At 42.7% G+C, this 24,802-nt stretch overlaps 2 protein-coding genes across 2 annotated transcripts; one reads left to right on the top strand and one right to left on the bottom strand.

Annotated features, from left to right (window-relative positions):
* The first annotated feature begins 6,249 nt into the window (after positions 1 to 6,249).
* On the top strand, positions 6,250 to 24,794 carry LOC114135460 (DEP domain-containing mTOR-interacting protein). Its single transcript, XM_075410483.1, is given in 12 exon segments — positions 6,250 to 6,341; positions 8,656 to 8,749; positions 8,751 to 8,761; positions 16,611 to 16,709; positions 16,806 to 16,984; positions 18,102 to 18,225; positions 19,215 to 19,396; positions 19,569 to 19,772; positions 19,861 to 19,998; positions 22,407 to 22,477; positions 23,292 to 23,396; positions 23,494 to 24,794. Coding segments are annotated over 12 exon segments (1,425 nt in total). The 3' UTR covers positions 23,620 to 24,794.
* Positions 9,813 to 11,932, bottom strand: LOC114135337 (transcription factor MafB-like). The gene has a single exon (XM_028002552.1). It carries the CDS (start codon positions 11,334 to 11,336, stop codon positions 10,389 to 10,391), a length of 948 nt encoding a protein of 315 aa, XP_027858353.1. The 5' UTR covers positions 11,337 to 11,932; the 3' UTR covers positions 9,813 to 10,388.
* Positions 24,795 to 24,802: the final 8 nt, after the last annotated feature.

Genomic DNA, 24,802 nt, shown 5'->3' with positions numbered 1-24,802 from the left:
AGAAAAAATTTACTTTGCTAAAACACCTTGAGATTTTTATTATTATTAATAATAATAATAATAATAATAATAAAATCTTAACCAATTAAACTCTCCTGCCAGTCTTGGTCAGGATTCTTGCAACAAGAAATGTTTCATCTCAATGAGATTTTCCTGGTGTAATAAAGGTTAACAATAAAAAATAATAATAATAATAATTTCATAATAATAATTAATAATGGTTTTTGCCTGTAAAGATAAGTTGAGTAGACAGGAATAATACGTTTTCAATCAGAACGCCATTGGGAGCAGAATGCAGAAGCATTCAGTGACTAAACTCACGCAGCAGTTTCCAGATTCCTGCAGCTTCACTTCTCTGATTGGAAATGAAAGAAAATGAAAGAACAACAAGGTGAACTGATGAACTTGATAGTTTTAAAAGCGACTGGTTTTAAATCAGTCGAGAAGTAAACGTGGCGCGCCAACCCATGTGGAGTGACCTCTGCTGATTTATTTATTTATTGTTAAATAAAAGCACCTTTCTTCTTAAGCTTTTACTACTGCATCTAATTTCCAGACTAAAAGCTGCAAAAATGTGTCTTAAAAAGACTTGACGCCATACGCTTTCTTTGTAGCTTGTGCATAAGTGACTGTATGCTGGGACAGGGAGACAACTTGCTGTCAGGCTGCTGTGAATAAACTGCATGAAGCTGATTTATGAGAGTCTGAAACAACAGCCCGTCTGAAACTCAAAGCAAACCGCCATCACATCCTCGATAAGCCCTTGTTTGTTTGCACGTAACCTTTCATTTAAATCTTTTTGAGAAGTCTCCTTTTTTTCCATTAAAGAAGCCAGAACAAAGTACTTCCTGTATCTCAGCCACAAGTAGAACAAACAAGTACTTGGGTTCACTATAGGATAAAGGCCTGCGTCCTCCTAAATAGATCCCTTTTGACAACCGCAGTCATCTGACCGCACCAAACACTGTTTTTTTTCTCTTCCTTTTATTCCGTTCGCCGGTTATTTTAACGGAGGCTGCACACACGGCGCGTAATCGCAGGGAGCGGCAGGCGGCTGTGAGAGGCAGAGTGACAAAAGCCTCGAATCAGCCGGAGCCAGAGGCCTTCTGAGAAACCTCAAGAACGAGTTACGACACAAGATGGACGCCGGCATGACGCACAAGTGGGAGAGGGACACACCCGGTTCCAAGGAGGCCTCGCTAGACTTTGACCAAAACACATGACTCCGCTTCCATATTCGACTGACCGAAAGTCAGCGGGCCAAGGGTTGCTGCCGTGCAAAAACTATTCGCACCCCTCGGGTTTTCACTCGCGTTTCGTCGCGTTGGGAACTCGGGCCTTTTGGCGGATTTTGCCGAGATTGCGTAACGGGGACTGCGGGCGATTATAAAGTGGCCCTAGTCAAAGTGCTTTCCTTGTAAACGTCTGAAAAAGTATTCGTACCTCCTCGTTTGATGCCCCAAAATAAAACTGGGATGCAGGGTGAGCAATAATTGCACCACGAATTAAAACCAGCTCAATAATTTCCCTTTGCACGATTGGTGCATGTCTTCGGTCTGGTGCTTTGGTCTCAGCTAGTCACTTTTTGTTTTTGAAGGACAATTTCGCTAACGGAGACCTCGGTTTCCATTTTCTGTGTTGTTTTGGGTGTGTTTATTCATTTTGCATATTTACAATGTCTTCCTGTTCCGATGTTACAATGGTCATGAAACAACAATGTCATCGTTTACTGCGATATCTTCTGAGACAATTTATCGTCCATTAAAATGAGTTAAATAGCCGTATATTATCCTCAGTAAAAGCAACTGTTCTGTTAACTACACTGAAAAACTGACACTGCACATCACCCATCTACACGGTGATGGCCGACTCATGCCGTGGGAATGCAAGAGGCTGCAAAAGCCTCAGTGATTGGGTTGTTGCTTCACTTTCCAGCTAAATGTAAAGCCAGAGCTACAATTGAGGCGTATTCATGTGGCAGGATGGACCCAGTCAAAGTCCAGATCCGATCTGGACTTGAAAACTGAGGCGCGTCGATGCTCGTCGTCACACAATCTGACTGAGCCGCTGAAATCTTTGCAAAGAAGAAAAAGCAGAAATTTCACTCTTAGCAAGTACAGCAGAACACTTGGAGGTGAAATTGCAGTAGAAGGTGATTGTACATGCAAGATCTTCTCGATTTTCATTTTGAAAACCTTATTGGAAACATTTATAATTGTCACATGCACCACGTCTCGGAACATTGAGCTGTTTATTGTCTCTGCCTCACTGTTCCCGAAAAACCAGAGAGCGTTCCTCTCCTTTCCCCCCCTTTTTTTTTTTTTTACTTTTCCTGGACAAAAGCATGTTACAGATACAAACTGTCCCAGGGGAATTGGTCTTTTCCAGCTTTCCAGGTTTCGCCAGATCACACATGGTGACAGAGCTGACCCTTAATCAGCCGAGCTTTGTCAACAACAACTGAGAGCCACAATTATCTGCCCTATAGATAGGTAGGCTGCGCTCCGGGATCCGGGGGCTGTGGAAAGGGAAGACGCTGTCAGATTGCAGTGGGGGTGGAGAGAGGAGAGAGAGTCTGCCTTAACCTCTGTGGCTCGTGTTTCTACTGCGTACTAATGGACCCCTGTCATCATTATGGACAGAAACAGGAGGGCGCCTGCCAGCTGCATGACCCCCATAAAACAGGACAGGAAATCCTCACTGGGAATGAAAGGGAAAAGACTCTCTTCTCTTCTCTTCTCTTCTCTTCTCTTCTCTTCTCTTCTCTTCTCTTCTCTTCTCTCACACTTATGAAATCAGAGAGCATCACTTGTCCCCGTAGAATGAAGGAAAGCTGAAGGTGTTGACATTATTGGAATGTATTTTGCTACTTCAAAATCTGGCTTCTTGTCCTTCAGTCATTTTGTAGCTGATCTGGTGGTACGCTTAAAGTTTTTTTTTTTTTTACCCGAGCATTACCTTTATGACTAGAATTCAATTTTTATAATTTTTTTAATGATGTCCTTTCCTCACAACCGTTTTGTGAAGTGCAACATCATAGTTGACATGGTGTTTGAGTTTCCCCCTTCTTCCTCCAAATGTAACCATGGTCATTACGGCCAAACGCTTCCATTTTTAGTTTCATCAAACCTCGGTGGAAGTCTCTGAAAAATTGCTCCCGAGTCCATTTGCAAACTGCAACATGACATAATGGGTTTATTTTTGGTGTAGTGGATTCTTCGGCCTTTTAGCCCAGAACTGATTTTACTTTGGGTAAAAACACTCTCCTAGCGTTTTCACGAGAGTTTTTGCTTTTCTGTGAAGACTGATGCCATTTTTGACCAAAACGCCTCTAGGCCACCGAGCCCGTCTTCTTTCTGAACTTTACGACGGCAGGACAGTTCGTACGTGGCTTCGTGGCGCATTAAAGCATCTGGAAATTGTAGTTGAAGATGAACCAGACTTGCGAAGGTCTGCAACTATCTTCTTGACTGACTCCTTTTGGTCTTTTCATTATGTTATACAAGGGTTTGTTTTAAAATACATCCACATTCAAATGATTTGTTTTTTAAAAAGCATGAAATTGACATTCAGGCTCTCTCAAATTTCTTAAAAGCATACTAATCTCGGTGTGTGTAAATGTAATTTTTAAATAAAGTATGACACCTGAATTTCAGTCTAATCTAATGTTTATAAATCACTGAATGGTTTATCACCACAATACATTAATGACCTGCGTTTGTTGTACCAACCTTCCAGAACCTCTTAGGTGTTCTGGTTCTGGGAATGCAGAACCAGAACCAAACATGGAGAAGCAGCATTCAGCTTCTACTGTATGTACCACAAATCTGGAACAAACTTCCAGAAAACTGCAAAAAAAAAAAACAACAACCCGGAACACTGAGTTCCTTTAAATCCAGACTAAAGACTTAGCTGCTTAGAGTTGCTTTTGAAACCTAATCATGAAACACTGATCAATAATCTGATGTGCAAAATGTAATGTTGGCGACTTTGTAATTTTGTGTTTTTATGACGTCAAGCACTTTTTAAACAGTGCATGTACATTTCTGGTTCCAGGCGTGTGTTGAGACTGTGAAGCAGTTGCTCTTCCACACGGTGAGAACCCTGTATAATTATTACATACAGTGGATCACCCTTTGCTCTGTTACTAAAGTCCAACAGCCTGTAATGGGACAGGACTTTGTCACACTCCTCTTTAGCAGCGTCCACTGAAACGTGACAGCCTGTTTATCAAGAGGTCCTTCCTATCAGATCCTCAGGAGTTTGTCCGCGGAAAAAACAACAACCCGGAACACGTTGTCCCCAGGAAGTCAGGTTCCTTATTACAGCCAATAAGATAGTGAGCTTTATTGTAGTTTGGAGGCTACACATTAATCCACTTCGTTGAATCCTCCACAGCCCATCATGTGATTACTTTAGTCATTACCAGTAGTGCAGTCATAATTACTCTCTAGTCTGTCAGGGTTCGGTGACAGGGGAAAATATAGCATCATGATTTATGCAAGAGGTCCCAATTCCAGTCTCAACCAGAAAAGGAGATGCAAAAAAAAAAAAAAAAAAAAATCACGATCACATGATTTTATATTAAAAAAAGAAACGCCGCACTCGCCTTGTTTCGTGAGCAAGCATGAAAGTGCACAGCTTGGGATTGCGAATGCATGTCCGAGTTCTCGTGTGTGTTCGTCTGCGTGTGTGTGCATGTGTTTGTGCAAGCCGCGTCCATGGAGACGTCTGTGTGCGTGTGTGACGGCTGCATGATTCACAGTGTCACAACTGTGAGCAGAAAGGACTGGACATCCTGAGCGGAAACCACAGCGATCGAAGCTGCGTTTCCCTGCAACATCCCAACCTAACACTCTCAACAAGAGTCACTTGACTGGACCCGCATTTAGGAAGTGAAAGAGGAAGCCCCACTCGTCCATCCTGTCCTCCATCCCGGTCTCTGCTCTGCCGCTTCACGTGAAACGCGCTTGTAGGCCCGCCGCAGAGGGTGTGAGAGTCTTACGGTTGCAAAACAAGAGAGGAAGAACCGGCTGAGGCTGGAAACGGTTTGCTGCCGAGGGTCAAATGTCTGGTCAGTTGACTTTTAGCCACACAAAGAGAGAGGGAGAGAGAGTGAGGAGGTCAGTGTCTATCATTACTGTGAAAGCAGAATGTGGTGATTTGAATGTCAAATGGTAAAGGGTAAATGGACTTATGTAGCGCTTTATCAAGTCCAGAAGACCACAAACGCTTCACACTACATTCAGTCATTCACCCATTCACTTGCTGACTGTGACAAGATACCGCCAGATTCTGCCCCAAGGTGCTTTGACAGAGGCGAGGCTGCCATGCACTGGCGCCACTGGGCCCTCTGACCATCAACAGCAGGCAAGACGGGTGAAGTGTATAATCCCAAGGACACAATGACAAACCGACTGATTCGGGTAACCCATCGATTGCTGGACAAACTCCTACCACCATCGCCACCGTCATCGGTAACGGCTGCTCAGCTCATCACATAACTCTGATTTCTAACAGAGCTCTTGAAGTTATGTCTTGCCCAAGGACACAATGACAGTGGCGGATGTAGTGGGGACTGAACCAGCAGCTCTCAGATTTCGAGACAAATTTCTACCGTCTACCGTTTTGATATAGACGGTTGTCAACATCAAAAATGGCTACTCGGTTCATCAAATAACTCGTTTATGTATGACAGTCAAGTAAAGACCATGGAGCTTGTCCAAACCAGACATGGGAGGATTGATTCAAAATATTGATATTATATATATTAGATCAAAGTCAGTATCAGTTTCATATTTTTTGTTTGGATTCCATCTTGAAATGTAATTTTATTCTTGTATTGTAATTTCTGAACTAAAGATCTTGCTTTGAATTGTTCTCAAGATTTTTTTTTACACTTTAAGAAACAATACCTCAACGTCAATGATATATCAAACGTAAATAATAAGTATCGTATCAGCGATACTGGCCCTATTGTTAACTGTATCGGGTCGACACTGAAACACGCCGTATCGCACGCCTCCAGTCCAAACCCCCAGTGTTGAGGGGGCTGATAAAGCAGCTGGAGGTGGTGAGTGGTGGTTGGCTGTGGGGTCGTTTGGCCCCGGCTTTAACCCTGGTGGCTCGTGGCCTCTGGCTGTGTTCATTGGTGTTAGTGTGCGTAGCCTGGCAGCCTGCATTCCTCTGCCTCTCCCCACACAATGGTGAGTATCTGCAGCATTCCTCTGTCTGTGTCCGCTGTCTGAGATGCGGCCGGGCCTCGGCGGACTGCCGCCGCCCAGCCGAGTGGCTGGCACCACGCTCTGCTCAAAACTGAACTTTCTGGCCAACACGCAAAAGTCCTGTGTGGCTGAAATCTAACACTGAATATCCCCCTAAACACACCGTCCGCAGTAAGAAACATGATCATGGTGCCATCGTGCAGGGAAGATGCTTTTCTCTGTCATGGATATGGAAGCTGGTCAGAGAGGATTGGAAAATGTATGCAGGTAAATACAGGGCAGATATGGAAGAAAACCAGGTAAATGCGTGCTTTAGAAGGGCCCAGTCAAAGCCTAGACCTAAATCTGGATGAGATTCCTTGCGAAGACTTGAAGCACTGGAAATACGTCAAATCAGACTGAACTTGAGCCATTTTATTTCTGCGGACGTGGAAAGCTGGTGAAGAGATACCCTACAAAAACTTGCGGTTGCAATGGAGGGGGCCGATTGCAAACGCCTGCCACACTTTTCGCATTTTTCACCGCAAAAAGGTTAGAAAGCCACCTATGATTTTCTTCCACTTCATGAATACGTGGCACTATGTCCTGGTCAACGTCAACAGTAAAGTCCATGGAAGTTGGTGCTTGCTTAAGGGACTAAAATGCGTAAAAGTCGAAGGGGTTTGAACACTTTTGAGAAGCACCGCAGTCTCGCCTTGTTTTGGTGCAGTTTTTTCCCCTCCTCTCTTTGTCTTGTTCCTCTCCACAGAAGCATGTTTATCCTGGAGCATTTTCCCCTGCTCTCCAGTCGCCTTTCTCTTGTTCTGATGCCACGGCCGTGCAGACACCTATCCCTCCTGCTGACTCAGTAGCCAGCCTGAGGCACTGTGGGCTCAGGGTGTTGGTGGCAGCGATGGAGGGAGGGAGGAAGGGAGAACGAGAAGGGAGGGAGGGGAGAGTGAGGCTCCCACATCAGGTCCCACCAGCCTATCACGTGAAAGAGAAAAGAGCTGGCTAATCGTTTCTACAATGGCAAACTGTCACACAGCGCCACAAAACCGCTCTCCTCGCCAACACTTCTACAGTATTATTCCACTGTTCCTTAGAAAGCCCCATGTGATGCGTTCGAGTGCGCAAGCACCCGATGGAAGGGGGGGGGATGTGAGGGAAACGGCGTGTACAGAAAACCGCAGAGATACACCAAAAGATGTGACTTTGTGCACAGAGGCTTGCAAATTAGTTTTGATTTTTCTCTACGTTGCAAACGTGAAACCTGGAGTTTTGTGCATGCGTGTCAAACTGTCACTTTTAGGCACAATGTAGCAGAATTTAAAAAGCAATTATGTAATTCACAATCAACCGGACAAAATTCAGTTTACGGCCTCTCAGCAAACGGCTACCTGAGTGGTTTTACAGGCGATAAATAAGATTTAAAAGAGAGGCAGCAGACGTTTGGTAGAACAGATGCAGGTTTATGAACCTTCCACTGGTCACGTTAAGATAAGGTTTCCTGGTGTGTTTTTTTTTTTTTCCTGCTACGTCACAGCAAGCAGACCTTAGCACAGGGGTGGGCAATCCTGGTCCTCGAGGGCCGGTGTCCTGCAACTCTTGCAAGTCTCTCTGGTCCAACACACTTGAATCCAGCAGCTGAATCACCTCCCAAGTGCAGTCAGGTTCTCCAGAGTCCTGCTAATGACCTCATTATTTGACTCAGGTGTGTTGAAGTGGAGATGCATCTAAAAGTTGCAGGAGTCCGGCCCTCGAGGCCTGGAGTTGCCCACCCCTGCCTTAGCAGATCGGGCCAGTTTTTTTTTGCTTTTGTTTTTCTTTTTCTAGAAAAGCAGAACTGCTTTCCGTTGAACGGACAGATGAGCTAAGCGCCGTCCACCGGGGTCATCCGTGTTCCAGCAAATTCCTGTCAACTGAACCACCTCGCTCCCAGTTGGGCTCTCGCTGGCAATAGAGGAGTTACAAAGTGTCCTGTGACAGCCAAAAAAAACAAAACAATACTCTCTAAGATTCTCATAGAGGAGGTTATAAACTCCCTTTTACAATGTGACCACTTATCAACCATTATCACCCTGGCCTTGGGACTATTACGGTCATCCAAATATTGTTGTAGTGTTGCACTGGGAATGATCTTCAGTCCGGAACTTTGCTGTTAAGTTTTCACACACACACACACACACACACGCACACATATGTTAAAAAAAGAGAGAGGAAAAACAACAAAACGACGTATCGAATGAGAAAATTCCTCCAGAGCGGGGCCAGCTGCGCCGTGTGCTGCTTGTTTCTCTCTTCCTCTGGCGATGAATGCAGAGGTGATGTGTTTGTCTGAGGAAGAGAGTCGAGGGGAAGCCTGATTTCCACTCTGTTTTATCTGTGCCCCGCAGCCCACCACCCCCGCCCGATACCCCGCCGCGCTTTCACAGGCCTAGGGGTCCCACAGGAAGCAGCACTGCGCAGAGGGCAAAGGTCAGGGAACGACCATTCGCCGATGCACAACGCCAAGTGGGTCCGCCGAACCGCTCCGGCTCAAAAATAAAAACTAAGAAGTGAGTTTCGTTGCAGGGAATTATTTTAAAGTGGCAGAATATTGAGGAAGCGACGTCTGCGCCGGCACACATCTGTTTCCTTTTCGTGTTTATGTGCATCGTGCTGCGCTTTCCTGCTGCAAGCTCATCTATGCAGTATGGCTCTGTCTTTCTCTCTCCTTTTTTCTTTGCTTTAGTCCAATTTGACATGATTAATATCACCAAGACAAAAGTGTTTGACAAGGTTCCTGTAAATGTAAAGCGTTATCTAGAGATGCACCGATCAATCAGCCAGAGCTTGAAAAGAGCCGATGAAAACACTGGAAAATCAGATTTTCAGCCATGTTCACCGAAGGCATCAGCGTTCAAACCTTCCCTACTTTCAGTCCATAAACGCATCCATTAACGCTATTGTCTTTAATTGCACCTTTAATAAAAAAATTAGAGGTGTAAAGATTTGATGCATGAATGGAGATAATCCTGTGACAAAACAAAACCCTAAAAAAGAAATGTAACTGGCAGCTTTATTGCACCAAAACTAGAAACTCCCACCAGTTTTGGTCCATCAACGCATCGATTAAAAACGTGCTCTTGGACGAACTGCACTTGGGTTTATTAAAATCAGCATAAATAGGAGCTAATCTTGCAACTTGTTAGTCTTTTCATGCTATCAAAAAGGACTCCAATACATTTATTTTATGAGTAGTAGTTCTTAGTGGAAAATAATCAATAAGCAACAGCTGAAACACTAAAAAGAAACTACATCCTGCATCATTTCTGCTCCATAAAAGCACCGACCAGCAGCTTCTCTTTTCTTTCATGCACTTTTTGTGTGGAATAAAACTTACTCAGTCGTGTTGTAGTGGCAGGAGAGACTGCAATATTGGCAGATCAGACCTCAAAGGAAAACTGGAAGTTGGTATCGGCAAAAAAAAAAAAAAAACACACAAATCGGTGCATCTCTGTGACAAACTAATCTGACAAGATGACGAAGATGAGGAAGAGTGTGAGGTGGTATTGCACGGTAGCGATGGTTCGTAGCAGGAAAATGATTTGTCTGCAGATAAGACTCAAAGTTAAACTGTCGGATTAGGTTTATTGATCCAAATAAATGCAAAAAAAAAAAAAAAAAAACAACCAAAAAACAGATATTAGATGGAAAAAAAACTACATATATATTTTGTATAATTAGATATTTTTTGGAAGAAAGGCTGATGCTGTCCAGCAGAATCCAATTCACAAAGAGTGTGACTTGTTTAAGTAATTCATTCTCTCCCACCCAAACCCACTCACAAATAAAAAAACAAGCATAAACACAAACCATGATTTGAGCAATAAAAAGAAAAGCAGAGTGGAAAACAAAAATCACCTCAATAAAAATTAACCATTAACTAAATGATTACATGGATGCTAATAAAAGCAAATCTGATTTCAAGTATTTCCTTTCAGACAAAATACAGCTAAGCTATGGCAGTATAAAATAAAAACATCTCATACATGACCAGCATGCATGCATCACTGCAATCCCCCCCTTCCCCACTCATTTTCATTAGTTGTTTTTTTTTTTGTTTTGTTTTGTTTTTTAAACTATTATTTCAGTCAATGATGGGGATGAATTTTGTTGCTGCTGTTGTTTTAAATGACTAACTCACATTAAATACTCTGGTGAGGAAGGGTTGTCGCTGGTGGAGCCGGTTTCGTGGTAGCAGTTCGCACCGGACAGCTTCTCGCATTTAAGTTTGTACGCGTCCCTCTCCCGGACCAGCCTGCTCAGTTCGTGCTTCAGCTGCTCCACCTGCGTCACCAGGCTCGTCTTCTCGTGCTCCAGGATGTGCTTCTGCTGCACGCGCTTGAAGCGGCACGACTGCGCGTAGCCCCTGTTCTTCAGGGTCCGGCGCTTCTGCTTCAGCCGCATCACCTCCTCCTTGCTCAGGCCCCGCAGCAGCCGGTTGAGCTCCCTGACGGACATGGAGACCAGCTGGTCGTCCGAGAAGTGCATCTCCGCGTTGGACCGCCGGTCGTGGCGGCCGTGCGGCGGCTGCTGGAGCTGGTGGTGAGCCCCGAGGACCTGCTGGGCCTCCGGCGACTCCGGGGACTCGCTCCCCATTTCGTCTTTCAGATAGGGGTCTTGGCAGTGGCTGCCCGGGATGCCCTGCATGTCGGGGTGACCCGGGAGGCCCGGGTAGTGCTGGACGGGGTCGCTCAGGGGGCCGTAGCCGTCGTAGTCCGGCTGGTAGGACTGCGGGTGGTGGCCGTGGGGCGCAGACGGGTGTCCCTGCTGCGTCGTGGCCCCTATTAGGGCCTCCATCGCATCCTCGGGCGTCAGGCCGAAGGCTTGGGGGTACATCTGATGAGGGTACCCGCCGTTGTTGTTGGGTATCCAGAACTGGTCGCTCCCGGGGTTGGTTCTGAGCTCGTTCGGGTTGACGTTTGGCGACGAGGGGACCGAGTTGCAAGGCGTGCTGCCCGGGGTGGAAGAGACAGAGTCCGGTCTCTGCAGCTGGCCGCACGGCCCGATGAAGGAGCGGTCCAGGCTCTGCATGGTCTCCTTCTTGACGCCGAACTTCATGAAGTCAAAGTCGTTGGCGAAATCCATGGGGAGTATTGTGCAGACCCCCCCCACCACCACCACCACCACCACCACTACTCCAAGTTAGGGTGTGATACAGAGCAAGGTGGCCTCGTCACGCAACTCCAAGCGGCCACATATATTTCATGCAGTGACAGGAGGAAAAAAAAGGGGGCCTCACTTGCAAAAAGAAAAATGGAAAAGTACCTCCAAACTTTAAAATCAAGTATTTAAAAAAAAAAAAGAAAAAAAAAAAAAAAAAGTATCTTCCACACCTAATGAGCGCTGCCTGCCCGGGTGGAGGAACCTCCAATCTGAGAGTTGTGAGGACTCCTGAACGCTGGACGCACCTCTGTGAGCTCAGGAGAAGCGCACTTTCTTCATAAAGCAGAACTGACACGAAGTCACGCCTTCCAGACTACACCTCCACGCTGCTCTCCAATGGAAACATGCTGAACAGGCCGATTTGCATAAAAGCTATTCCGTGTCTCCCCCTCCTACAGTCCACGGGAGGTTTTTTTATTTAAGAAAAAAAACCAACAAAAAAACACCAGTATGTAAAGATGATTGTTCTACCAATTTTAATTTAGATTTGCTTCTGACTCATAGTGGTGTGTGCTGTCAGACTGAATCTTTAGAGAGCAGGGGGGCATTATTAATCCTTTACCACAGAATAAATCTAATCTAAATCGAGTCTGAAATACCCTACTTTTTCACATTATTTATTTATTTATCATGAAATAAAATAAAAAAATACTGAGACAAAAAGAGAGCAGCGCGTCAGGTCATTTAAAACAACACTGGTTTATGTTGTCTTCCGAGTTGTACTTTTGTGAATACTGACATCTTGTGGACAAAAGTTCACACTGCAGGTGCAAGATGAGGGATTTCCCAAACTTAAAACGGTGACGTGCCAAGACCACGTTCAGTGCAGCCTGTCTGCTTTTTTAAATCAACAATAAAACAGTGCTGTTTTTAGATCAAGTCAAAAATTAAAAAAATACACTACGGAAAACATAATACTGACAAAATAAATGCTGGCAATAAGAATATTGACAATATTTTTGCATGTGCCTTCCTAGAAACTTTATTAGCAGTTTCTAATAAAGTTGCTGATTTGATTTGATTTATTAATTTTTTTTGAGACACATTCATGAGGCGGATGAAAAAGGACGTGGTTACAAAATTTTTCGGCTTTGCACGTTTGTTGTGGTCCAAACCGTTTTCCTGTTTGTAAGACAACAAGCTCGGCCAGGTTGGATAGATAAAGTCCGTGACCATCAGTTTTCAGGTTTTACCACTAATTCTCAATGTATTTTTGGTTTGGACTTTGACTGGGACACTTAATCACACACACACACATGCATTGTTTTAAACCATTCCGCTGTAGTTCTGGCTATACGTTTGTACTGATTGTCCTGTGACCACCACCATGTTCCACAGTGGGAAAGTAGTAAAGTGAAGCCTGGTGGTCTGCCAGGTTTATGACACACTGGGGGAAACCCTGATGTCAACAACAAAACATTGTTTTGTTAGTAGGTTTTCTAGCCACAAGCTAATTTGCCAACCCAGTCCTTGGTTTGAACTTTTGGTTTTAAAAGACTTTTAATTAATACATTCCCCTCACACACACATACATTAAATTACTGTGACTATTAACAAGAAAAACACGAATATGGACATTCGTGAATACTAATTCTCCTCAACAAAGTAAGCAAGACTTCTAACAATTTACTTCGTACCAGATTTTCTGTGTTCTTGACTATTAGGCATCTTGACGTCAAATTAAGCAGTGGATCTTCTTCACCTCCTCCAGAGTTACCATGGAGATCTTAGCTGCTTCTCTTATTTGATGTCACCTTGTCCAGCCTGTCAGTTTAGGTGGAAGGCCGTGTCTAGGTTGTTTGTGGTCGAGCCGTGCTCTCTCCATTGTCAGATGATGGGGATAGTGTTTTCCTTTACGCTATCACAGCTTTAAACGTCTCCACTATGTCCGCCCTGGCCTGTCAGCTGTGTTTCTTGGCATTCATGATTCTGTTTGTTCACTAATGTCCTCTAGCCAGCCTCCACAGAAAGCCCCAAAACAGACTAAAACCTGAGTGATTACACACACGTGTCAACATGTATTCCTATTGCAAAGGATCTCAAAGGGTTACGGAGCGCGCCCTGAGGTGACCCTCTGTCAACGCTTACTACCAGTGAAAATCTCACTGACAAAACCTAAAGGACTCGAGCCAAAACCAATAAAAATTACTGCAAAAGAGTGGCCTGGCATTGTTTAAGCTAGTTAGATTTTCTGGGAATTGAGGAAAAAGAGGAGACAGTGTGACTGAGTAAGGATTTCTCAGGGACGCATACCAGGACATGTGCCAAGAGACCCGAGTGATTGTATAAGTTATGGGAAACATAGGACTATAAAAGCCAAACAGTGAATATAGTAATTACTGTGCATGAAAACATGAAGCCCTCAGTAAACGTATTCCGAGCACGCAAAGCAAACCGCCAATTCCTAATATATCCATCCCGCTTTTGCACATTTTGTCACATTAGAACCACAAAACTTAGTGGAATTTATTGGGATTTTATACAAAAGAGCAACACAAAGTGGTACAAAATTGTGAAGGAAAATGATACATGGTTCCTATTTCTTTTCCCAAAAAGAATGCGGGATGCATTTATGTTCACGCCTCTGTACTATAATACCACCAAATCAAATCTAATACACTCAACTGCCTTCAAAATCGTTAAATAAAATCACTTTGGGTGAAATGTCTTCTCAGTATTAATGGAGCTTTTCTGAGAAGGATCCAAACCTAGCAAGACTTTGGCCTAAACTAAAGAGAAGCAACCAAGAGACCCACAGGACACTTATGAGTCTTGCTCTCCACAAATCTGTTCATTATGGGAAGTCATATTCATAAGAAAGTCATAGAAAGTTATGTTTGCCACAAGTGAGGTAAAGGTCGCAGCAAACACGTGGAAGAAGGCGCTCTGGTCAGATAACACCAAAATGTATCATGTTGGCCTACATCAAAAAAGGTTATTTAGCAGAAAACTATCGGTTCACATCACCCTGAATGAAAGAGGCCCTTATAACATCACGGAGTGGAGCTGTCCCAGTTTTCAGCAGGGACAGAGAAGCTGATCAGAGTTAATGAGAAAGACCAGAGCAAAACAGGAAGAAAACCTGTAAAAATTTGAAATCCAGAAACCCAATCTCTACGCAGATGTACTAAAGAAACCTGGCAGTTACCATCCATCCATCCATCCATTTTCTAACACACTTGTCCCTTAGTGGGGTCAGGAGGTGCTGGTGCCTATCTCCAGCTAACGTTCTGGGCGAGAGGTGGCGTCACCCTAGGCAGACTGGATGGAGTCTGTCGCAGGGAAACACAGAGGCAGACAGGACAAACAACCACACACTCACACCTAGGGAGAATTTAAAGAGACCAATTAACCTGACTGTCATGTTTTTGGACTGTGGGAGGAAGCCGGAGAACCTGGAGAGAACCCACCATGCACAGGGAGAACATGCAAACTCCATGCAGAAAGACCCCGGGCCTGGAATCGAACCCAGGACCTTCTTGCTGCAAGGCAACAGCTCTACCAACTGTGCCACTGTGCAGCCCCTGGCAGTTACTAAAGAGAGTAAATTATTAAAGGGTCAGTATCATGTGAAATCAACTTTTATGAGCTTTACATCGTGTTATTCCCTCATCAAAAATATACCTCGAGTGTTGCCTTGATTCTTTCATGCATGTTTGAGAAATGCTGTAGTCTTCATGGCAACCACTCAGTTGCCATGTACAAAACGCTTGAATGGACTTAGTGCCGCCTTGGAGACGCAACTCCTCCTCCGCAGCTCCAGTTTCCAAGTTTCTGTCTCACAGAGCAGCCCTCCCCTGCAACTCCCAAACTCAGCTCCTTCAGACTAGCCAGCAGCAATTAGCAAAGACCTGGTGGAGCTGCTGAGCTCATTATAGGAGCTACTTCTCAGTGTAATGTTGTTAAAGACGATGTTAAAGGGTTAATAGAGGAGCGATGTTTTGATGACTTACTGAAGGTTTCAGAAAGAGCAGGAGCTTTTAAAGAGACACAGGCCCAATTTCAACAAGATCACATTTCTTGTAAGTCATATTTGATATATACAGCATGTGTCCAAACTTTTGGTCTGTACTATATATATATAAGTTTATTTATTTATTTATTTAGACAAAAGAGCCTCATTACAAGGCATATTTTTATTTATTGAATATGACTATACATGTTAGAATGGCCCAGTCAAAGTCTAGAACTACTGTAAATTCAATTGAGGATGTGTGTCATTCTATGAAAACTACAAACCATTTCCATCCTATCTGACTGGGCTTGTGCTATTTTCACACTATTTACTAATTCGGCAGCGCCCGCAGGAACATATTTTCACTGCATTTCAATCTGAGGCCTCAGAATAGAAGCCCTTGAAGACACCTTCAACACTATTCATGTCTTTATTTGTAAAAAAAATAATTCAAAAACCATTTATTGTTTCACCACTTCCCAAAATTGCACTATTTTGTGTTCAGTTTATTGCATAGTTCCAAATAAAACATATTAAATACATGTGAACGCTCTGCAAGGCTCTGCATGTTTATGAGTCACCATGGCGACGCCTTATCTGCATCTGCAGGCGTCTACAAGAAATGGGTCACAGCTCACTTCACTGGGTTGCTGCTTTACAGACGATGAGGCTTGAAGGATGAACACTTTCATTTTCCACGGACCTTGATTGGTCTTCCAGGACCTGGTGGCACGTTTTTCAGGTTTTTGGGTTTCCAGACAACCATAAGACGACCTTTGAAATGTAGCTAGTTTAAACTCATCCCGTAACACCAGGACGGTGCATACCAGCATGTCTTCCAGCAAACGACAATAACCATCACAAAGTTCTTTTTTTCCCCCTTCCTAGTTCATTGTTGAGTCATTTCTAAGTGATACTCTACGCTACATAGAAACGAGCTTGGACGAAAACACAGTGACAAGGTGGATAGAAGTACTTTTCTGTAAATATTGTTTCAGTTATTCGTTTCAAATTGAAGCCACAATTCATTTAAAATGTTTATTTGTTAACATCTGAGAATCTCTGTTTAAAAAAAACAAGCAACACATTGGAGGATCATTTTAACACCTCAATGCCACGTCTTTGCCTTTCTGCCTTAACTGTACACACAACGTCTACGCCTCGGGGCAATGCTTCGTCTCTTCAGCTATTTTATAAACACAAAAGTCTATAATGAAAGGTGAGCTTCATTTACTGCTCAGTCCAGGTATAGCAAACATGGAGCGAACAAGCAGCATAAGGAGAAAGGCCATAGCGAGACAGCATAAGACGGAAGTCATGATTGCGGGAGAACAGCTCAGGTACGGTGGGAAGATGGGGGGGGCGAGAGTACATTATGTGGGTTTACGGCTCAGATAAAGTTCAAAACCCATCGATGACTTGAACGTGGATTTAAGGTTGAGGCTTCACGACGGAAAACTGATCAAGGATCGGCGGTACCACCTGCGGACGTATCCGAACTGCTTTGTGGCGCAGGAGCTGATCGACTGGCTGGTGAGTCACAAGGAGGCTTTGGATCGGGCGACGGCTGTTTGTCTCATGCAGCACCTCATGGACCATGACATTGTTCATCACGGTGAGAGAGGTGCAGATCCTAGACACTTTATTGGTGGTACTCATGTCAACCATATAACCCAAATAGTGGATTAGCAAATCATGTCAGAAACTTAAAGGTGAATCATTATATATTTTCCAGACCCATAGTGTCATTTTGTAGTACAATCCAGTAACTATGTCACCCTCAGTTGTACAAATGCTGCGTATGTCAAACCTGACTTAAAGGAAATACGACTTGAAATTAGGTCTCTGTCTCTTTAAGATGCTCCTACTCTTTCCAACTTCCGACATCAAGACGTCGTCACAATCCTTCTCATTATACAGTTTACAACTGTTCTTAAGCGCCTTTCACTGAGAATTCATGTGATGAGCTCTGCAGACGTGCAGTTCCACCAGGTGTTTGTTAATTGCTGCTGCCGCTAGTCTGAAGGGTAGTGGGAGTGGGGTGCTCTGTGAGGCGGAAGCTTGGAAACTGCAGCTTTGTGGAAACAGGCGGAGCTTTGTGAGAGCAAGCTTTTAGGCAAAACATATGGTTGACATGGGAGATTAAAGGACTTTTAAAGAATCGAATCAACACTCCAGGTATGTTTTTTGATGAGGGAATAACATTATACCATTATATAAAGCTAAAAAAAGTCAATTTTACACAATATCCTCCCTACCCTTTTAATACATATGAACATCTGGATATGCTAACGTTCTAACCAAGGTTGGGTGAAGAGCGGGGATTTAAGGGACTGCAAACATGAGATGGTCGTTTGGATTTTCACACACAGTCATCTCCTGGGTTTACTGTGAACGATGTGAAAAGATTTTTTTTTTAAATCCATGTAGCAGCAGACATGTGGACAAAAGTACCATGTTGGTGTCAAAGGTCAGAGGAGGGTGGGAGCTTCCAATCATGGTTGTTGCAGCAACAGCACCAAAATATCTGAGGATGTTTCTGGCATTTTGATGAATCTGTATCACAAAGAATCAAGGCAGTCCTGAAGTAGGAAGGGGGTCCGACCTGTTACTAGCAATGTGCTTGTAATAAAGTAGCCAGTCAGGGTGAGCAAGTGTAATGTTAGTAGACATTAGATGTTTCTAAAGGGCTCTCTGCGCATGTTAAACCGTGTGCTGCTTTTTCTCCTTAGTCTGTGACAAGAGACCTGAATTCAAGGACGCCAAACTGTTGTATCGTTTTCGCAAGGATGACGGCACATTTCCCTTCAACACTGAGGTGAAAATCTTCATGCGAGGACAAAGCCTGTATGAAAAGTAAGAACTCAGTACAAAAAAAAACAAAGTCTGTCGACTGAAAATAGCTTGGTCGTGTGACTGGGAGGAATACCGAAGACAATGCAATGCTTTGCGAAAAATTTCAAATATCTATTATCATTTTTAAATAAAAGTTCTTGAATTTGATTCAAGTTGTTGTGGAAAAGTTGGCAAAGCGGCATGTTTACCACTGTGTTGCATCACCTCTTTTCCAGCAATTCTCTGTAGACGTTTCTGAGGTAGAAAATTAGAAAAAGAAGAAGAAGAAGATATGTTTCTGAAATCTCCATTCAGAGAACTCTTTCCTGTTACAGTTGGCTGCTTTGTTTGCATGGCACCACAACTCTAAATACAAATCCATGTAGACTTAGCTTTAAAATTAAGGAAGTTTGTACTTGGTTGGTTTCCTTTGCTGTGATGATGCCTCTGGTAATATATAGAGAAATATATATATTATATATAGAGAAATATATATATATTTGTGCCATGTTTGTTCAAAAATGCATTTGGTTGAGCAGCAGAGTTTAGTCCGTGAAAATCTTACAGAATGCGGAAAGTATTCACAGTGCTTCACTTTTTTTTTGGACATTTTATCATGCTACAGCCTTCTTCCAAATTGTATTAAATCACTAGCAGAACTCCACTGGACACTGGCAGGGAAAACTATGGTAATTGTTTTATGGACATAAACCACATAATCTGCTTGCCGCTCAACCAAATGCATCTTTTCCAGAGTTATGGCAAAATTAAAAGGGAACAAGCAGGGTTTTTTTTTTTGTTTTTTTTTTGAAGATTTATTTAAAAGCAGCACATTTTTAAATGTAATATTATGCCTCTGTCAAGGAAGATGAATTACTTTTAACACATCTAAGGGGATAAATAACAGAATTATTACGCAAACTAATGATCTACGCATTTACTTTCTCAAATTTCCAGAACGTTGTTCTGAGAGAATTTGTTTTGTGATTTCAATTGCCGGTTCTTTTCAGTCTCGTCGCCGACAAAAACTCCATCCTGCTGCAGCTGAGGGAGGAGCACGGGGTTTTGTATCAGCGCTCGTTTCCGGGCTGCCAGCTGATTGACTGGCTCCTGCAGAACGGGGAGGTGGAGAGCAGGCGTCAGGGAGTGGAGTTGAGTCGGGCGTTGCAGGAGCATGGCATCATTCAACACGGTGAGCGCAGAGCTCGTTTGCACTCCTGTAAAGGGTAAGCAGCGGCTGCCGGCGGTGAGTGGCCACTGGGGACTTTTGGCAATCAAAAGCAAACACACACACAGACACACACACACCTTCGTTCTTGAAACATGTTCCAATGTTAACGCATGCATTCCATTCCCATCACCAGTGACAAAGAAGCGTGACTTCTTCGACAGTGGGCTCCTCTATCAGTTTTGCATCAATTTCCGTCGCCGCCGGCGCCTATCTGAGCTGTTGAACGAAAGGGAGCAGGAGAATGATGGGGCTTCCATCCAAGAGGAAAACAATCTCGACAGTCCATGTTTTCTACGCAAAGACCCCATCCAGGAGCATAACAGTGCTTTTCAATCTAGTTAATATCAAATTTTCTGTTTTCTGGTTGGACAAATCCACTTTGATTCGGATGTTGGCTTCTGAATACACTTTTTTCCCCCTTGCAGTTGGGCCGAGTAAAGACATAAAACAGATCACAGGCGGCCGGAGATCCAGTCTGAATTCGCTTCAGCTTCATTCTGGTGGATTTCAAACTCTCGGTCAACTCTCTTCAAACTCAGTCGTGAGGTCCAATCCTAAATCAGGCAGGTGGAACAATTGCATTCAGAGCCCAGATAAATGAAATGTGATGTTTTAGAGGTAGAAAAGCCGAAAGTCTTAAAAACATAGAAAGTTGGAAAAAAAACTAAATCAGTTCCCCTGGTTTTTCAAAGATATAGATAGATAGATAGATAGATAAAATTATTTAATCCTAAAAAAATGTACATGTGTTTAATTTATTTAAAGTAAAGATAGATTAAATATTTTACATTTTTATCAGTTTTTGGACTTTTTAAACTTTGAAATTGTGGCACGTGTGGCTTTCCGTACATGCTTCTTCTTGTGTGACAAGTTTACATTTGGCCGAGCTTTTCTTTTACAGTCGCGCCTGTGCAGCAGTATCTTCATTTCATTTATGGTTGCTCATCTCCACCGTCCAGCCCGTTTATAGCCGATAAGAACACGCCCGTTAATCTAATGATAATCTAGCGGAAGTCTTGAAACATCGAAGCCATTAGCATTTACCTATTTACCTATAGCATTTACCTGTTACCTATCGGGTGTGTTGTAGTTCTTACCTCCAGATACGCAACAGGTCTCTGACAGAAAGTGCTCAGTTTGCTAGTGCCATCAGATCAGAGGACACAGATGTGGTGCAGGGAAGCTTTACCTGCAGAATGAAAGGTGAAAGTCATGGTGACATTTTCTTTGGACCCTGCCCGGCCCAGAGTGGAGGGACAGTTTAAGGCTCCATATTGTAATAGAGCAGCTTAATGAACTCAAAGTGTCGCCCAAACCATTGTGTATTTGGGATGAGGGAATGGGGTTATTTTCATGGTAGGACAATTTGAAAGAAAAATAATAGAAAAGGTTTTTATAGAACTTAAATTTGTATTTTTCTTCAACAACAGGCCTATCTTTAAAACAACATTCTTGACCATAAATTAATAGTTCTGGGCCTCCTCCACCCTTTGATGTATATATACCATGTTTCAAATTATTATGCAAATTGGATTAAATTCTCATAAAGATTACATTTTTTGTTGTACTATTAAATTTCTAGATGGTCAGGGCTCTTTGAATCACTGTAATTAATTTCAGAAAGCTGGTTGATCAGTTTGTCTGGTGAGCTCAATTAAAGGAAATCTACTGAAGAAGGATGTTCCACATTATTAAGCAGGCCACAAGTTTTAAGCAATATGGGAAAGAGAAAGGATCTTTTTGCTGAAAATCATCAGATAGTGTAGTGTCGTATGACAAGATATGAAAACATATTTAACGAAAACTGAAGTGTTATCGTCGTACTGTGAAGAGATTTGAGGCTGATTCAGAACAAAGATGGGTTTGTACAGATAAAGGCAGAATGAAGAAGGTTTCTGTTAGACAAATTCATCGGATTAAGAGAGCAGCTGTTAAAATGCCCTTACAAAGCAGCAAATAGTTATTTGAAGCTGCTGGTGCCTCTGGAACCTCAAGGTGACAGTGGGCCCAGCCGTACATGAAGATTAATTTTCAAACAGACTTGTTCACTGATGACTGCTGTGCAACCCTGGATGGTCCAGATGGATGCAGTAGTGGATTGATGGTGGACGGCCACCACATCCCAACACGGCTGTGACGTCAGCTAGGAGGTGGTGGAGTCATATTTTGGGCAGAAATCATGAGGAGAGAATCATTGGTCGGCCCCTTCAGAGTCCCTGAAGGTGTGAAAATGACCTCAGCAAGTAGATGGACTTTCTGACTGATCACTTTCTTTCATGGTTCAAACAGAAGTGCATTCACTTCTTTCAGAAAGTGTATTCAAGCAGAAACTTTCCACAAACTCACAAGTTCAATGGATCAAGAATTGTGCTGTGATATCAAAGAAGGTCCTATGTTAACATGTAACTCAGTCTGTTAAGATGTTTTTGATTGAAATAGCTTCTGATTTTAGTACATGTGACCACTTAATGCTGCACATTCAAAGAATGACCTTTTGCAGTTCTTTATAATCCATAAAATGTTTAGAAAATCTGCTGTGCATAATAATGTGGAACAGTGCATTTTGAGTTTTTCACTTTTGAAAAAAATACTGTTGTCCTGGGGAGCTTTGTTCAGTAAAATTTGATTTGTACTGTAATAGTTCATGACTTGAAAATTATACTGACCATCGTTTGCATTGACCATTTATGAAAATCTGAGAAAATATCACTAATAATTTGGAACACGGTGTATAAAGATACAGTTTTATATCTCTGCATATAATGCTGCTCCCTTCCTAGACAAAATTACACATACATTTTCATTTTATGAACTCGGATTCAAACTTTAGAGTCGTTATCACTACTTTCCTCATGGATGGCCATGGAAAACTTGTAAATGATGGTGTATGCCCTCTAGTATAGCATAGCATAGCGCCATATTCTTTTCAATATAAACCTTACAAACCTAATTATATTTTCTGGCTCTACAGTTTTAAAAAGACATGTCACATGTGAGGAGTTACTGGCCCCTGGAGCACCCTTCATCAAGAAAGTGCTTACGGTGAGTGATTGTATGTGAGAAATCATATTTAGTTTACATATCACACACATGATTGTAATGCTTGTAATATTGTGATTTTTTTTTATTATAACGCTTCTGGTGTGTGGACCAGAATAGTGGAATAGTTTATGGTGGGGACTAATGGGTGTCCTTTAAGCTCAGTCATTTTTATGAAAAATATTTTGAAACTGTCACCATGTCTTGACAGTATGTTATGAGACAAATATTCTGTGAAAAATATTGGTTGTTTCCAGTTAGCACTGGAAGAAGGCAATCAGAGCCAGGAGGCGGGTCAATCATAATCTCCCTCCCTCGCTCCCTGCTAAGCTGCAGCTAGCAGAGAATATTGTGAATGCTAAGGCTAGTCAGCATGGATACCAATTACGGTGGATAAAGGGTTTTCCTGTAGCAGGGAGTTGTTTTTCTGCCATTAGCTCATTAAGCAGCATTGATTGGCAGCACTAAGACCCGCCCCCTGCCTCTGATTGGTTGTTTTTGGTCGGGAGCGGTGCATTTCTTCAGACAGCAGTAGTAGCTCAAGGAAGAGTTGGACGAGATTGATCCTTTCACAGATTATGTGTCTCATATAATAGTGTCAGGACATGGTGACAGTTTTAACAAATATGAAAAAAAAACAACCAAAAAACGCTGCCTATAAAAGTTACATTCTGCAGCTTAAAATGAACTAAACTGTACCAGACTTGTTAGTCACCCTCAAGTCCGTCCTTGAAAAACAACGATTATAGCTCAGTGCTAACTGTAGGTTTACAATTCCCCCAACTGTAAGATGTATTTTAATTCACTGTGACCCCAGGTGATCGGGGACGCCCTGGGTTGGGGCATCGTGGTCAGAGGCAGGGCTCCTTGCTACGTTCAAGCCGTGGATCCTGGCAGCCCTGCGGCAGCTGCTGGAGTTAAGGTGAGAGAAAAAAAATGGACAAATAAATCACATGACACAGTAAAACGTTAAGTGTTTAGACAGAAGTGAGATCCATGAATGTAACCAATCTCCATAGATACGGCAGTTTGTGTGCCAGGTGAATGGCAGGTGTGTTCTTTACCTGGACTACAAGACAGTGACCAGGCTGGTGATGACTGGACCTCGTGTTGTTGTGCTGGAGGTTATGGAGCAACTGGAATGAAAACAACGTCTGAACAACAACAATAATAATAATAATAATAATAATAATAATAATAAATCTTGAATAGGAACAAAACAAATGATTGTGAATTTTACAAAAAACAACAAAAAAACGGGGTTAGGAGGAGTACAAATACCTCGCTGTGCACCTGAACAACAGACGGGACTGGAGTGAAGCCTTCTACCAGAACAGACGGGGCAGAATGTGCTTCTTACGGAAGCTTATGTTCTTTGGAGTTTGCAACACGATGCTGCAGATCATCTATAAATCTGTGTGGGACAGTGTAATATCTTCTGCCATCATCTGTTGGGGTAGCAAGTGACTGGAAAAAGGCTAAAGCCGAAGAAAATAAGGCTGGTTCTGTTCTGGGGACTCCTCTTGAACCTCGAGAGATAATTGTGCAAAGGATTCTTCATAAAATAAAAAAAACATTATGGACAACGATGAGCATCCTCTTCATGACATTGTCATACAATAAAAGTGTCTTCAGTCAGAGGACTCTTCAGATTTGGTGCAACAGACTGCTACAGGATATCCTTCCTGCCCAAACCCATCAGCATTTACAACAATTCTTTGAAGTAAGTTTGCCACCCATCCTGTAAAATACGGAACCGTCCTTTATTGAACCAATACGAGACGCAATTTGGTCCATATTTCTATAAATGTCTGATACAAACCCAACTCCTTATTGTATAAATATTTTTGGTATTGGTCTTTAAAATACCAGAAGTTGCACAGAACTTACTTTTGGCTGTCTGAGATGAATTTAAAAATATTAAATCACGTGCTATGATCAGTTACTCAGTACTTCAGTACTTTACTTTTTACCAAATACCTTTTGCACCTGTTTAATTAACATGTTTAAGTTATACTACTCTGATTGGAGTCATGATTGCCCTAATGATTGCCCTCTGTAATGATTCCCCTATTGATACTTTAGTTTTACAAAAGACAGCCATAAAGTGAAGTGCACCACTTCTGTGGGCACCAAACCGTGGTGGGCATCCCTTATTTTCATTTCTGAAAGGTGGCAACCCTACTTTGAAGATAATATGAGTTTATAAAGCATTCTGAATTGAATTGAAAAATAATATTTTTCTAAAAGTCTACAAAACCTATTTGATTTGACATTTAAACTGTGAAGCTGTTAATAAAAATCATTGGCGCATTTTACGCCATGAAT

This window comes from Xiphophorus couchianus, chromosome 20 (assembly GCF_001444195.1).
Source record: "Xiphophorus couchianus chromosome 20, X_couchianus-1.0, whole genome shotgun sequence".
Classification (NCBI taxonomy): Eukaryota; Metazoa; Chordata; class Actinopteri; order Cyprinodontiformes; family Poeciliidae; genus Xiphophorus; species Xiphophorus couchianus.
The sequence above is the reverse complement of the archived record's forward strand: the minus strand, read 5'-3'. Positions and strand labels throughout refer to the sequence as shown.